This window comes from Atractosteus spatula, chromosome 22, assembly GCF_055471065.1.
Source record: "Atractosteus spatula isolate fAtrSpa1 chromosome 22, fAtrSpa1.hap1, whole genome shotgun sequence".
NCBI classification, from domain to species: Eukaryota; Metazoa; Chordata; class Actinopteri; order Semionotiformes; family Lepisosteidae; genus Atractosteus; species Atractosteus spatula.
The window spans coordinates 11,547,240-11,559,882 of record NC_142727.1 but is presented as its reverse complement, the minus strand read 5'-3'; the positions used below and the strand labels follow the sequence as shown (position 1 = coordinate 11,559,882).

Genomic DNA, 12,643 nt, shown 5'->3' with positions numbered 1-12,643 from the left:
CAGGAACTCGTTTTTCCTGAAACACCAAAAAAAAAAAGAAGATGGCACACACCTTTGTGTGTTAAGAAAAACTGACAGAGGGTGAATTAAATATTTTAAAACTTGGTTCTGTCGAGTTGGGAAGGAGGAATTTTAACAGAAAGAAGCCAAGAATGTAGTCTGACATGTTTCATCTTTAAAGATAATGTAAGTTAACAACAAGCTGTGACCATAATGGAAGAATCAAACATTCTTTTCTATTGATTTATCACTATTTCGGCTCATACCGAGCACACCCAGAAAGCAATATTTATGAGATTGCTTCCTCTTAGTATTTAAATTTTACATAATAAGGTCTAATGCCAAATTAAAAAGGGAACCCCCTATACTAAAATTATATTACAAACATTTAAAAGATATTATAGAAAGATATTAAAAATAATGTATTTGAAATACCTACTTTCATTGGATGTGTTTGCCAAATAAGGTTACTACTGTATATTCCATTCAATACATAGTAGTTTGTGCATTATCATTTTATTTTATTTTTATATAATCATTTGAAAATACAATGAGGAAACCAAAAACACTTAAAAATGACATTTTACTGCAAACTTAAATAAAGCATTTATTTGCACTGAAAAAAAAAGTTTTTTTATTGGAAAATCGATTTAATTTTATGCAGCACTTGGCGCATCCTGAACGTGATGACTTTCATAATTTTTTTATATGAATAACCAGAAATTTGCCTACTCAAGACTTACAGCATTTGTCTTTCTTAATTGTTAAACTTGCTCTCCATGATGCAATGACATTGGATTGCAATATCAGCCTTACTGATACAGCCTTATAGCCTAAAATTAGATACAGGCCTCACTGTATTTTTCCTTTAAGTAAATAAATTATATAACTTTTTTTAAGAAAATGGCAAATCATGTCACTATAAACATTTAAAATATATTCAATATCATTTCATAACGTAATCATTGGAATATGGGAACAAAAAAAAACTACATGAATATCCACTCATCCATTTTCTAACCGTTTTTTCCAATACAGGGTTTGGGGGGGGAACCCGCCAGAGCCTATTCTGGTAAGCAATGGACACAAGGCAGGATCACATGAATATCAATAAATAAAACAGGTGTGTTATTCTCTCATTTTTGTGAGTTTTTAGTGAAGACTTTCAATTCTCCTTGCGAAGAAGCAGCTCTGCAATGTCTTTTTTGAAGTTATTTATTGCTAACTGCAAAGCAGTGCAACCGGTAGCATCCTTTGTGGTCTGGTCAGCACCACTCATGAGTAGCTCTCTGACTGTGGAGGTGCTCCCACTGAGGACTGCCAGGTGCAAAGGAGTCCTGTCGGAGTTGTTCTGGGCGTTGACGTTCACCTGATGTGATATTAGCTGCTGCACGCATGAGAGGTTCCCCCTGTGGCAGGCCACGTGGAGGGGCATCCACCCTGAATCCTCAGTGATATTTGGGTCAGCCTCTGCTCTCAGCAGCTCGGAGACCACGTCATCCTGGCCATAGTGACAGGCAACGTGAAGAGGGGTCTGCCCGTTCTCTCCCTGGAGATTGACGGTGGCGTGGTGCTCCACCAGGATCTGTACCGTAGTGGGATGTCCTTTCAGGGATGCGAGGTGCAGAGGTGTCCACCCTTGGGAAGTCTGCAGGTCGGGAATCGCTCCCTGCGCAAGTAGTTGCCTGCAAGTCCCATTGTGTCCCTTCAGGGCCGCCAAATGTAAAGCAGTGGATCGGTTTTGATCCACACTGTTAACATCTGCCCCACTTTTTATCAAGAGCCTCGTCACCCTGAAATGCCCTTCATCAGAGGCGAGGTGGAGTGGTGTACAGTTACCATTGTCCCTCTCATTCAAGTCTGCCTGACGGCCGATCAGCAGCTTGGCAATGTTGACGTGCCCATAAGCGCAGCTGATGTGAAGCGCCGTTCGACCACTGTTCTCCTGTTGGTCAACGGTGACTTTCCGTGTTAACAGGGTACGGACCATGCTTTCGTACCCGTTTTGACATGCCAGGTGAAGAGGCGTCCACCCGTCTCGCTCCCTGGCGTTGACTTGCGCAGAACTGTCTAGAAGCAGACGTGTGATTCTGTCCTCACCGCTTTGCACGGCAAAATGGAGAGGAGTCCATTGATCCTTGTCGGCCAAGTTTGCATCTGCACCGTGCTCGAGAAGCAAGGAGCAAATGTCCAGAAATTTATAGATCACAGCTATGGTCAGTGGAGTGTACCCCTTGATACTCTGGGAGTTCACAGTAGCACCAAAATGCAGGACTAGTTTCACTGTCTCAAGGTCTCCCATGGCAACAGCGTAATGAAGGATAGAGTTGCCGTCTTCAAATACTATAGACACATGTTTCTTGTTAAGCATTTTCTTAAAATCCAGGAACTCTCTTCTTGACAGCAGACCAATAATATCTTTGCATGAATTTATTTCATCTGTGGAGTAAGTGAAAATATCAGCTAAAACTATGTGTTTTTTGTGTTTACAGGGCATTAGTGTCGCACTTACTGTATAAGGAAACAAACCTTTTTGTTTTCATTTTGACCGCATATATCTTATTTTATTTTTAACATTGTAACTGTGAGGTAAATAGCTATTGCAGGTTACAAACTTCATTTTGTAAGGAATTCCCTTTTTGTGTTTTCATCAATTGTAGTACACTGAGTTATATACTGTATGCACTAAGTAAATGCAAACGTATTTCAAAACTGTATCTGACCTGTGTCTTTGAATCTTGGCATCATGTCGATCATCTCAACCTTTCAAAAAGAGATATATAAAAAATAAGATGACTAGAGCAAAGGGTAAAACGTTTCCAACTGACATTGGGAGAGATTTTGACAGCCATTTATTATATCTATGTCTATATCTATAATTTTAAAACAAAAGTAATGTGAAAAACACCTTCATCACGTCTTCTGATGACACCACTTTTAGAAATTCTTCGTCAGATTTAACCATTTGAAACTAGTATATTAACTTCAATGCAACAAGTTTATTCCTTCTTTTTCAGCCCTCGCACCCGAAAAAGGCTCCACAGCCGAAACGTTGTGTTTTCTTTCTTCTGTTCTCAGCATGGAATAAAACTATTACTTGTTACTTTGCAGCCTACGCCTGCTGACGCGGTTCCCCACCTGAACTACTATAAACTTTAATGATCACCTTTTTTATCATGTGCTCTTTAGCTTTCTTTTTCTGTTCTTTGGTTTAGTAAGAAACCAGGGAATCCATATTTCTGTGTTTTTTCTGATTTTTAATGAGTGTAAATTAAATTGTTGCAAAATTGGTACATTTGTCCCACTAGTCAAGTTCTTGCTTGAAAAGTGCCAGTTATTGAGCTCTGCATTTTCAGATCATGCATGTTGGAAAAAATGAATCCAGGACACCTTTCCCCCCCCAGAAATGGCCTGTTAATTGCACGGGGCTTGCATTTTCAAAATTGCCTAAAAGAAACCACTGTAGTTAATTAGAGGGATTGTGGCCTCAATCTTGTTATAGTTCCACGTTATCTATCTCCATTAATCACCAGTGTAGGGATGCAAAAAGTCACTCCATAGTGCAGCAGAGAGTTTGAAATGAGTTTATGATGAAAGGCCTTCTTGAAAGATGAGCAAGGAAGACATCAGGGCTCTCTCATTCCCTCAGTTCTAAAACTCAGGCTTCTCTTGATGCTCTTTATACACTTGAAAGACTAGCTCGAACAGTCTGTTTTGTTACCAGAAATGTTAGGAAAAGAACATAAAATTTAGACCTCAACACAGAATAAAAATTCGAGGTCTAGCTGCCCCAAACATCTCGTATATCCTACAGGGGCCTTGTCATCGAAATAAAGCTCCCAAAGTTGAAGCAGGTAATTTGCCATTTAAACTTGAAGTGTAGAAGTCCAACTCTCTTCTACACTTGCTCACAGAAAGTACGCTTGATGGCATTATACTGTAGCTGTGTTTACTTACTTCTTTCAAGTTCGTAGACATTTTAGAGTACACAGGTTGACTTGATCTTGACTTTTCATCAGAACCTCGTCGCAGGTCTGGTATCTTCAAAATCTCCTTGAGCTCTTCTGTCTCTGTTACAATTTCTAGAGAAAAGGAATTTCAACTACATTTAAAACTAAAATCTTAATGTTAACCATATTAAAACCATATTTACCATGTTCCTAAATTTTAAGGGAGATCACAAAGCTCATTTCTGATTTTCTATAAGCTCATAAAAAGACCTCACTTTTGCAAATACATTTGAATGTTATTATATAACATATTATCTAATTACCTAATAAATTCATCTTTTTAAAAAAATCAGATTGTTCTTAAATTCTGAAACATCAAATAATAAATCACAAATCCATTTAGAGTTTGCATTATTATAAAATACATAATTGGTGTAAAACATAAATCTTCCTCCCACTTAGTAAATGAACGCAAAAAATGATTAAATTTATGATTTAGATCAATTTCAAATTAAACTCAAATATCATATAGTTACAGTATATAGTCATCATTTCATAATCACTTTAACTGGAATATAGCACACACATTTTTGACCTTGCCCCTGGGTGGGAGGATGTTAGGTGTATCTCCCTACTCCCTACTTTCTTTAATCTGTCCTTTTCATTCAGCCCCATAGCCAAAAACTGGCTTTCTAATTTGCACTTGTCTACGAATGCAGTGGAGGTAATGCTGATAAAGCTAAACATTCTTATCAATGATTCAGATTAAGAGTGGTTCCTCCTAGGCTATAGTCCTTGTCTTCTGGCATTGGTGGGGTGACAAGCAGTCTGGTGTTTTGTAGGGATCTTTTAAAACTTTCATGAAGTAAAATAAATAGATATGAAAACACAAGGCAGATTAGATAGAACACAAAGACAGTTTGTGAAAATAATTGTCCCTAGGAAGTAGTCTGATCTGATGGATGTAACGGACGACCCCTTTCAGAGTTAAAGTTGAGGGTTTAGGCTTTTTATTTTTACCTGAAAAGCATGGCCTTTGCTGCAAATCCTGGTTCCAGCACCTTTCCATTAGGTCTATCAGCTGGTTACACTGGTCGGGTCTGTCCTCTGGGATTTTCTCGAGACTCGGCCTTTTGCCTGATGCCACTTTCATTATGACTGCCATGCGGTTGGTTCCTATCTCAAGACAAACGTGAATCAGAAATTCATCTTCAACGGGACACAACCACAGCCCAAAGATAATGGGGTTTTTGATACTGAAGAGGCTTCCATCTATGCCAAACTCTAAAAAGACAATGTTTAGTCTATTTTTATAGAATTACTTAGAATCTATTCTAGTGTATTTTTATTTTCCCTGAAAAGCCTTTAAGAGCTGTTTGTTGAGCACTGTTCTTTGGCTAATTTCAGTCTTGTTTCCATATGATTGTGAGAATATAATCAGTACCTGCAGTGAAGTTGATTTTATGGGACAGGAGCATGAAAGGCCCAGAAAAGATTAAATAAGAATTCAAATCAGTCTTTCAACATTGACCTTTCCATCCTCAAAACACCCCAAAACTGTGAAATTAAAACACTAAAAATAAAACCTTGTTTACCGTTATCCCTTTTATTTTTTTCCTATACAAATGGATACACTTGAGAGCACGAAAAAGAAAAAAAACACATCATTACACTACCTGGATAAGGCTTAACCTGAGTTAGTATCTCCCACGTCACAATGGCAAAACTGTAAAAATAATACAAACTGTCGTTGTTAAAAAATTAAACTTCCCCAGTGACTGTACACTTAATGTATATTTAAAAATATTTACAGAAATATTTAAAACTCTGTTCTCAGTTTACACCTAAAATTTGTATGTAATGTTATAAACAAGAGAATGTCAAATCCCTCACCTAATTATGGATTCAGCAGCTGAAATTTGTTTCCCATTAACCATCTTTGATTAATTAATTAGTATAACAGGTATTAGTTTGTATTGATGGTGATTTAAGAACAGGCTTCTTGAATAAAATGGTACAGGTCAATACAAAGTTGGTAGGAAATTATGAGGAGAGTAAACTGGCCATAAATTATCTGACACAATAACATGGCTATGTTATCTTGTGTAATCACAGTTCACATTTAATCAAACTTGTAGTTAAATGTGAGCTGTGACTCTCTGAAGGAGTATTTTCCATGAATATCATTCTACAATCTCCTATATGTACAATCATCTGACTTACTGATGTATAACAGTGCGACATCTCTTACCTGTAAACATCGTACTTGGTCCCTGGTGACTTGGCACTTTCAAGGAACATTTCAGGAGGGATGTAGCTGATATTTCCCCTTGCTGCGGCTTGCTCTATAAACTCTGTCCTGCTTGAAGTCTCCTCCCATCTGACCAATCCAAAATCCGAGATCTGTCACCCAGACACATAAGATACACTAAGCTATTTCTTTGTTGCATCAAATCTTCATTTCTCCAAAACCTATATGTTGTCATTGATATACTGTACAGTAGTTAATTATTTTGCCAAAAATGCAGCAGAAAGACAAACCTGGCTGAATGAATCAACTCTGAAGTTCAGTTTTCTTTTCCCCTCTCTCAAAATATTCGCTTTCCTGTCACACAAACCTGTGTATTTTATTTAAGAGGTTTTGAGAATTTTCAGAAAACAAAAAACACTAAGCAAAAAAACAAAGGTTAATTAAGTGAGTCTTAATTAACATCCAGTGAAACAGCAATATTAAAGTGTGTCTCCAGGAATCGCCAGATAAAACTGCACTTGCAGTTATTGACCTAAAGGCTCTGCTTGGCCTTGGTCGATTGTGGTTATGTTGGAACATCCTTCATTGAATCCTCATGCCTTCACTTAAATCTTTCAAAATAATTCTGAAGCACTGTACCTTTGCTGGGGTATACAAAACAACCTTTCTACCTCATCTAACATTGACATTGTTCCACAACAAGGAGGAATGACCAGCCATTACTGAACTGCAGTGAAACAGTGACTAAGCATGCTCCACCTGGCTGTGAATCGCATCCTTACCTTAACGTGTAGGTGATCATCTAAAAGGATGTTTGCCGGCTTTAAATTAAGATGAAGCAAGGGTGGCTTGACACTGTGAAGGAAGTTCATACCCATGGTCACCTCATGAATCATTTGAAACTTTTTGGGCCACATCAGCAAGTGACTCGTGAGCAAACTGTCCATCGATCCGTTGCTCATGTATTCCATCACTATCGCCGGGGGATCATTGCAGATGCCATAGACAGACACAATATAGCTGAACTTCATTTTCTCCATCTTGGAAGCCTCCTTCATCATCTGCCTAAAGGCAACATTTCACATGCTTACAACTTGTGTTTCGAGGCCCGTTGTTAAATATTACAACGACATACAATCCACCAAAGATTGCATTGCTTTCTTGTACAAAGTACAAATTTAGACTCTTGGGTTACCGGTCAAAAATCAAGTGCAAGTATATACAATCAAGTTTGGAAAATATAGTTTTAACAACTGCAGCTAACCAAAAGAAAGTATGGATACAGTACATGTGTGTGCTATACAGTATACACTGTGCCACTTGCCTGTTCATACAGACATACATACTATAAATATTAGCATGGATTACTGTAGTAGAAGGAGTAGAATGAAGCAATCTGTAATAAGTAAAACATCTTTTTGCAAAAATCCTTTTCCAAATAATTTAAACTCATTTAACATGTTATTATCACCCACAAATATAAAACTGTTGATACACCCCAGGTAAAATACACATTTTCACAAAAAATGTGTTTGATTTTACCTGAATAAATGGCAGGAAAACTGTAGACTCCTAGCCTTAGTTTGATCAGTTGTAAAATATAGTGGGGATTGAAACCGAACCTACTTAGAAATTTTAAATTAAAGAATTTTAACAATTAAATGTAACCAAACAGAATGATACTACAGATGTTCAAGAATTATGGTATGCTTTAATTTGTTCCAATACCTGTAGAGACTGGTGTCCGAGGACATATTGGGAAAACATTTTATGGCAAATGTTTCTCTCCAAAGCTTGACTTTCACTTTGAAAACCTGGCTAAAATTCCGACTTGTGATCTTGACCCAGTCGGCTTCAAAGTCATCTTTGCTGAAGTACTTCATCTTCTCTGAACTCTGCTCCATGAGAAAATCCTCAGAAAACTCAGATCTTCAGACTGGAGTCAGCTTCAAAATGCTGCAGAATCGTATATTTTTCATGTGTACTTCCTTGACTGAGAATCTTGAGGGAGCAGAGAAATTTTTTGAATCCACCTACATCTGAAGTAGGAGGAGTTGAGGCATTACGATCATAAAACTATGTCACTCATCCTTGTTCAGACAAGATTGTTAACATGAAAGTGAAGAGTGTCCTTGACAAACCCGTTTTGCACCTTTTCTAGCCTATTTTCACATTCCTTTGAAATGTCTTATTATTTACACAATATAAGGTGAGTTCAAATTCCCTACCACTTTGTATGTTTTCAATTTTTATTTACATATAACCTAATTTAATCATTCAGGACACTAACTAACCTTTCAGGTTGAGACACCATTTGCACTTTACTTATTTTTCACATCTGATAATTCCAAAACATAACTATGTTGTAATCAGAAAAGGTCTTTATCAACAATGTCGAAATGCCTTTCACTTATTGCTATGGTGTGTGGTGAAAATAAAATGAATGCTATTGCTTGTCCGTATGAGACACCTACGTAAAGTTAAAGGAGCTTTTCGGTCCAGTCACTGTTTGATTTTGCCTTATGAGGTCAGCAGTGGAATAGTCAGTGATAAGATCTTCTACACTTTCTAGAGTTTTTAATATTGATCTAAAATTCTTTCTGTCAGTGGATGACAACCGGTTAGACTTGTATGTGTGGATTACTGGAATGAACATCTTGGTCAGAACCTCAGTGTACAGTAAATCAGTGTGTTCTCAGTGGATATGTGCCATTTAAATATAAGGTTTATCTGAGTCATTAATTCAGCCCTCACCATACTCCATATACAGTAGAGCTGACACAAACTGTTTCTCAACTGTGGCTACATTTGTTGTTAGAGAAGCATATATGAATGCAAGGAGGTAAACAAAGCTGACAGTATATGTCTGAAAATGAAATACCATACACAGCAAACAGACCTTTTTGTGTTGCCTGTTACTTACTGGAAGCATCAGTCATCAGGGAGAAACGGTAAACAAGGTGCTTGGAGCCAATCTTGTAGATGACTGTGAAACAAAATACTGGCGCTGCAGCACAACATTTCATCTGCCGTCCCCTGAAGACATGGGAATTGGAAGAACTTGATGCTTCTCTGATATATGTAGGAAGTGCCTGTGTTCCCTACAGACTCATTAAGCAAGTAGAACTGCAGGCACAGGAAATGTTTGCTTGAAGCAAGTGTTCCATTGGTAATTACAGCCTCCTCATGAGACAGCATGATTTTTATTAGCTTGCTTTCTTACATGTATCTTAAGAATTGTATTTTGTCCCTTAGTATGTGCGCCAACCACATATTTTAAGTGTATCGAGAAGGTGGGTTTAAAGTATTACCAATTGTACTCAAAATACAGGTGTAAGTCATATATTCTCTTGGCGGCTGTTTTTACTTTTTTGGGGACCTGACTTTCAGCACACTGTTTATGCAGGCGAGGTAGACGGTTCAATTCTGGTGATGTATTTTTAGTTTTCTAGGCCAGTTGCTCGTGCTCTCCCACCTCAGTGGTCAGTTTGTTGACTGAGCTCCACTCCACAGAGGGGGGCGAAACTGTCAGGTAATCATGACACCACAGGGTGGAGCATGGGATGAGAAAGATGAATCTGAGTTTGCTTTAGGAACTATCGTACATGTCTGTTGTTAAACACTGTTACAAAACAAAACAATGTACAGAACCTGGAATCCTGGGACGGGTAAAGATTCAAAGTGGCATTTGGTTCGCTGTGCTTTAAATGAAGTCCTTCAACTGACACATACACCAGATGTGAATGGTCCATGCGAGATGAGTGGATCTTAACATGACTGGCTATGATAAAATGGTTTCAAGAGCTACATTTATTGCAGTGTCAGATTTAATTTTAAATTGAAGTTGGTCGTGTTGTTCTTTGCCAGACGCTAGGTCTAATTATTGAAATTGGGGGGGGGACACACCAGCTGTTTAAGCATTTATTTATGTTCCCATAATGCTTCCCAGCAATTTACCATTGACACAAATTTCATTACCTTCCCTAAGCAGTATTCTTCTACTGATTCTGTGAAAAGGTCTTCCTCACAGGCCTGTTTGGCTATTTACCAAGTCTTGTTTTGCAGTTCATATTGTGTTCCTATCAATTACCTTCTGAATTGTCAGCAGTGTTTTTTATTTAAATATTTCACATACTGCATTCACAACAGTGAGCCCCAATAGGAAGCAATGCATACATAAGATCCTAAATGTTTGAAATAGATTAAAATGTTTTTTTAAATAATGTATCTGTGAACCCACGAAAAATCTTCTTAGAAACTAAATATGAGTATAAATAAAAGCAGAAAGAGAAGTCAGGTAAAAAACAAAAAGGCAAGTTTTTTTAAAGAAAAGCACTACACTGTGAATGAATTTCACAAACTTTCAAGCAATATTTTTGCCTGCAGTCAATTTAAGTTTAGGAGAAAAGTTTTTTTTCCCTCTTTATTAAGGCCTGTTTTATGCATCATGGATTTTTTGTTTTTGCCCTGGACATTTTGCCATGTAATACATTTATGCTGTGGGTATTCCTGAAATGCAGAATTTAAATGGCACAGTCTGCGGCTTAGAACTAGGGTTCAATTAAAGGTTAATGTTGGTGTGAGATACTGGAACCTTCGCTCTTTGGCTCTTTGACTCATGTCAGCGTCTGTGCAAAGGAGCTTGTTTGCTGTCGAGTGGCAACTGAACAGTTTTCTACTGCTCCTTATGTTTTACAGCTTCCTTTTAAGTAGTCATCTGGTGAAGACTTTGGGGGGGAAAAAAGTATTTAATTTGTCAAATTAGGCCAATGAGCCGTTAAATTAAATAAGTGAAAAGGAAATGAAAATGCAAAACAGACTCTATTATCTCAAAGGACCCCAAGCAGAAATAAAACTTGCAAATTATCACACATTTGTATAGACACAGAGACACCGTAAATATCCTGAATTGAGATCTACACTTTGTGGATTTAACACTTCTAAAATGTTCGACGTAAAAGTAAGCAATATCACAGCAATTACAGAGTAAAAAAAAGTTCAACCTTTTGTTATTTCACAGTATACCGGCAGAATAGTTTCTTCACTGTCAAGGTATGACCCAGATGTCCGTATATAAGAGGTTGCATAATCCATTAGGACTTGAACTAAAGTGCTTTTTAGCTCTCTGTCTGTAGGCTAGCCAAACCAAGACAAGAATGTAGGTTAAAAGCAAGGAGCCAAAGACTGATCCCAGAAGCACAGTGATTGTTTTGCTCGCTGTTGAATCTGCAGAATAGACATAAAAAATTTATTTAATACTTAACAAAACAATGCTCTTATTTACTTTTTTGCTATTTTGATCAAATACTCCCTGACACACGCAACACATCATACATTTAGGCTCACTTTCTGTATTAGTTGCAGAGGTAGAAATTAGATAAGATGCAGTTTCACACAGAAAAAAATATTTACCTATTAAATGCTCATTAGAAGAATCATTCATTCTTTTCAGCATGGGACCAAAAGATATTCGATTACCAGAGCTCCTCAACATTGTCTCCTTTCCGGCATACAGCTTTCTGTGCAGGAGACACTGCTGCAGGTACAAAGAGAGACAAAATAAGTCACTGAAGCCTGGAGAAATTAAATAAGATCTTCTGCAATGTTTTGCTTATATTTGCATTCCATCTCAACAGTGCTCAGACAGTGCTTTTGTGCTGTACGGACATCCCAGAGAATTTCCAGGTAACTGGTGCTGTTGGAGAAAGGATCTCTACTCCTCCAATTGGCCCCTGCATGGGGCTGTATAGCCAATGATACATCAACAGATGAATGGCTTGTTCGGATAAAAGGAATCTGTGTCTGCACCTGCTCATTCTCCCCATGTCTGGTTGTGGGCCTTGCAGCTATGAGCCAAAGCTTGTAATTGGCAATTCCAAATTTGCTTGCAAAATTGGAAATGATCATTTTTAAAAGAAAGTCTAAATAATCTATACCACCTGTATCAAGCAGAAGTACTTCTCCATCTGATAATCAATCCAGGACATAAAGGTGACAAACAGCTGGAGAGGGGCAGTGCGGTGCCTTAAGATTCTGAAAGGCTTGTGGGTTCAAATCTCATTTCAGACACTGCGGATGTACTCTTCAGCGAAGGACTTCACACTGAATTGTTCTAGCAATTCAAAGTGAAGCAAAAATTCTAACAAAATTCCAGCTGCATAAATAGGTGCAAAGGCACAGTAAGACGCTTTGGCTTTGGATGAAGGGTCAGCCAAATAAACTAGTAAACCAGAGGAAGAACCTCACAATTCACAGAAACAAACCTCAGAGTTTGCAGTACATCCAATGAATGTTATTGGAGCAATGGATTGCTGTATTGGGGTGCAAACAATATAGAATAAACAGCCATGTAGGACAGGCTACTTGATTAAATGAAACAATATTTTCTCTTCAAAATCTTTCAAGATTGATGGGTGCCTGCTTTCTTCAAAGTGTAACGTAA

General features: G+C 37.7%; 1 protein-coding gene across 1 annotated transcript; it reads right to left on the bottom strand.

The window, feature by feature from the left end:
- Positions 1-500: 500 nt before the first annotated feature.
- On the bottom strand, positions 501-8,197 carry ankk1 (ankyrin repeat and kinase domain containing 1). The gene is made up of 8 exons (XM_088939929.1): positions 7,930-8,197; positions 6,984-7,266; positions 6,202-6,353; positions 5,627-5,676; positions 4,971-5,126; positions 3,958-4,082; positions 2,724-2,763; positions 501-2,439 (listed from the first exon to the last, which is right to left on the bottom strand). Exons 1-8 carry the CDS (start codon positions 8,103-8,105, stop codon positions 1,166-1,168), a joined length of 2,256 nt encoding a protein of 751 aa, XP_088796055.1. The 5' UTR covers positions 8,106-8,197; the 3' UTR covers positions 501-1,165.
- Positions 8,198-12,643: the final 4,446 nt, after the last annotated feature.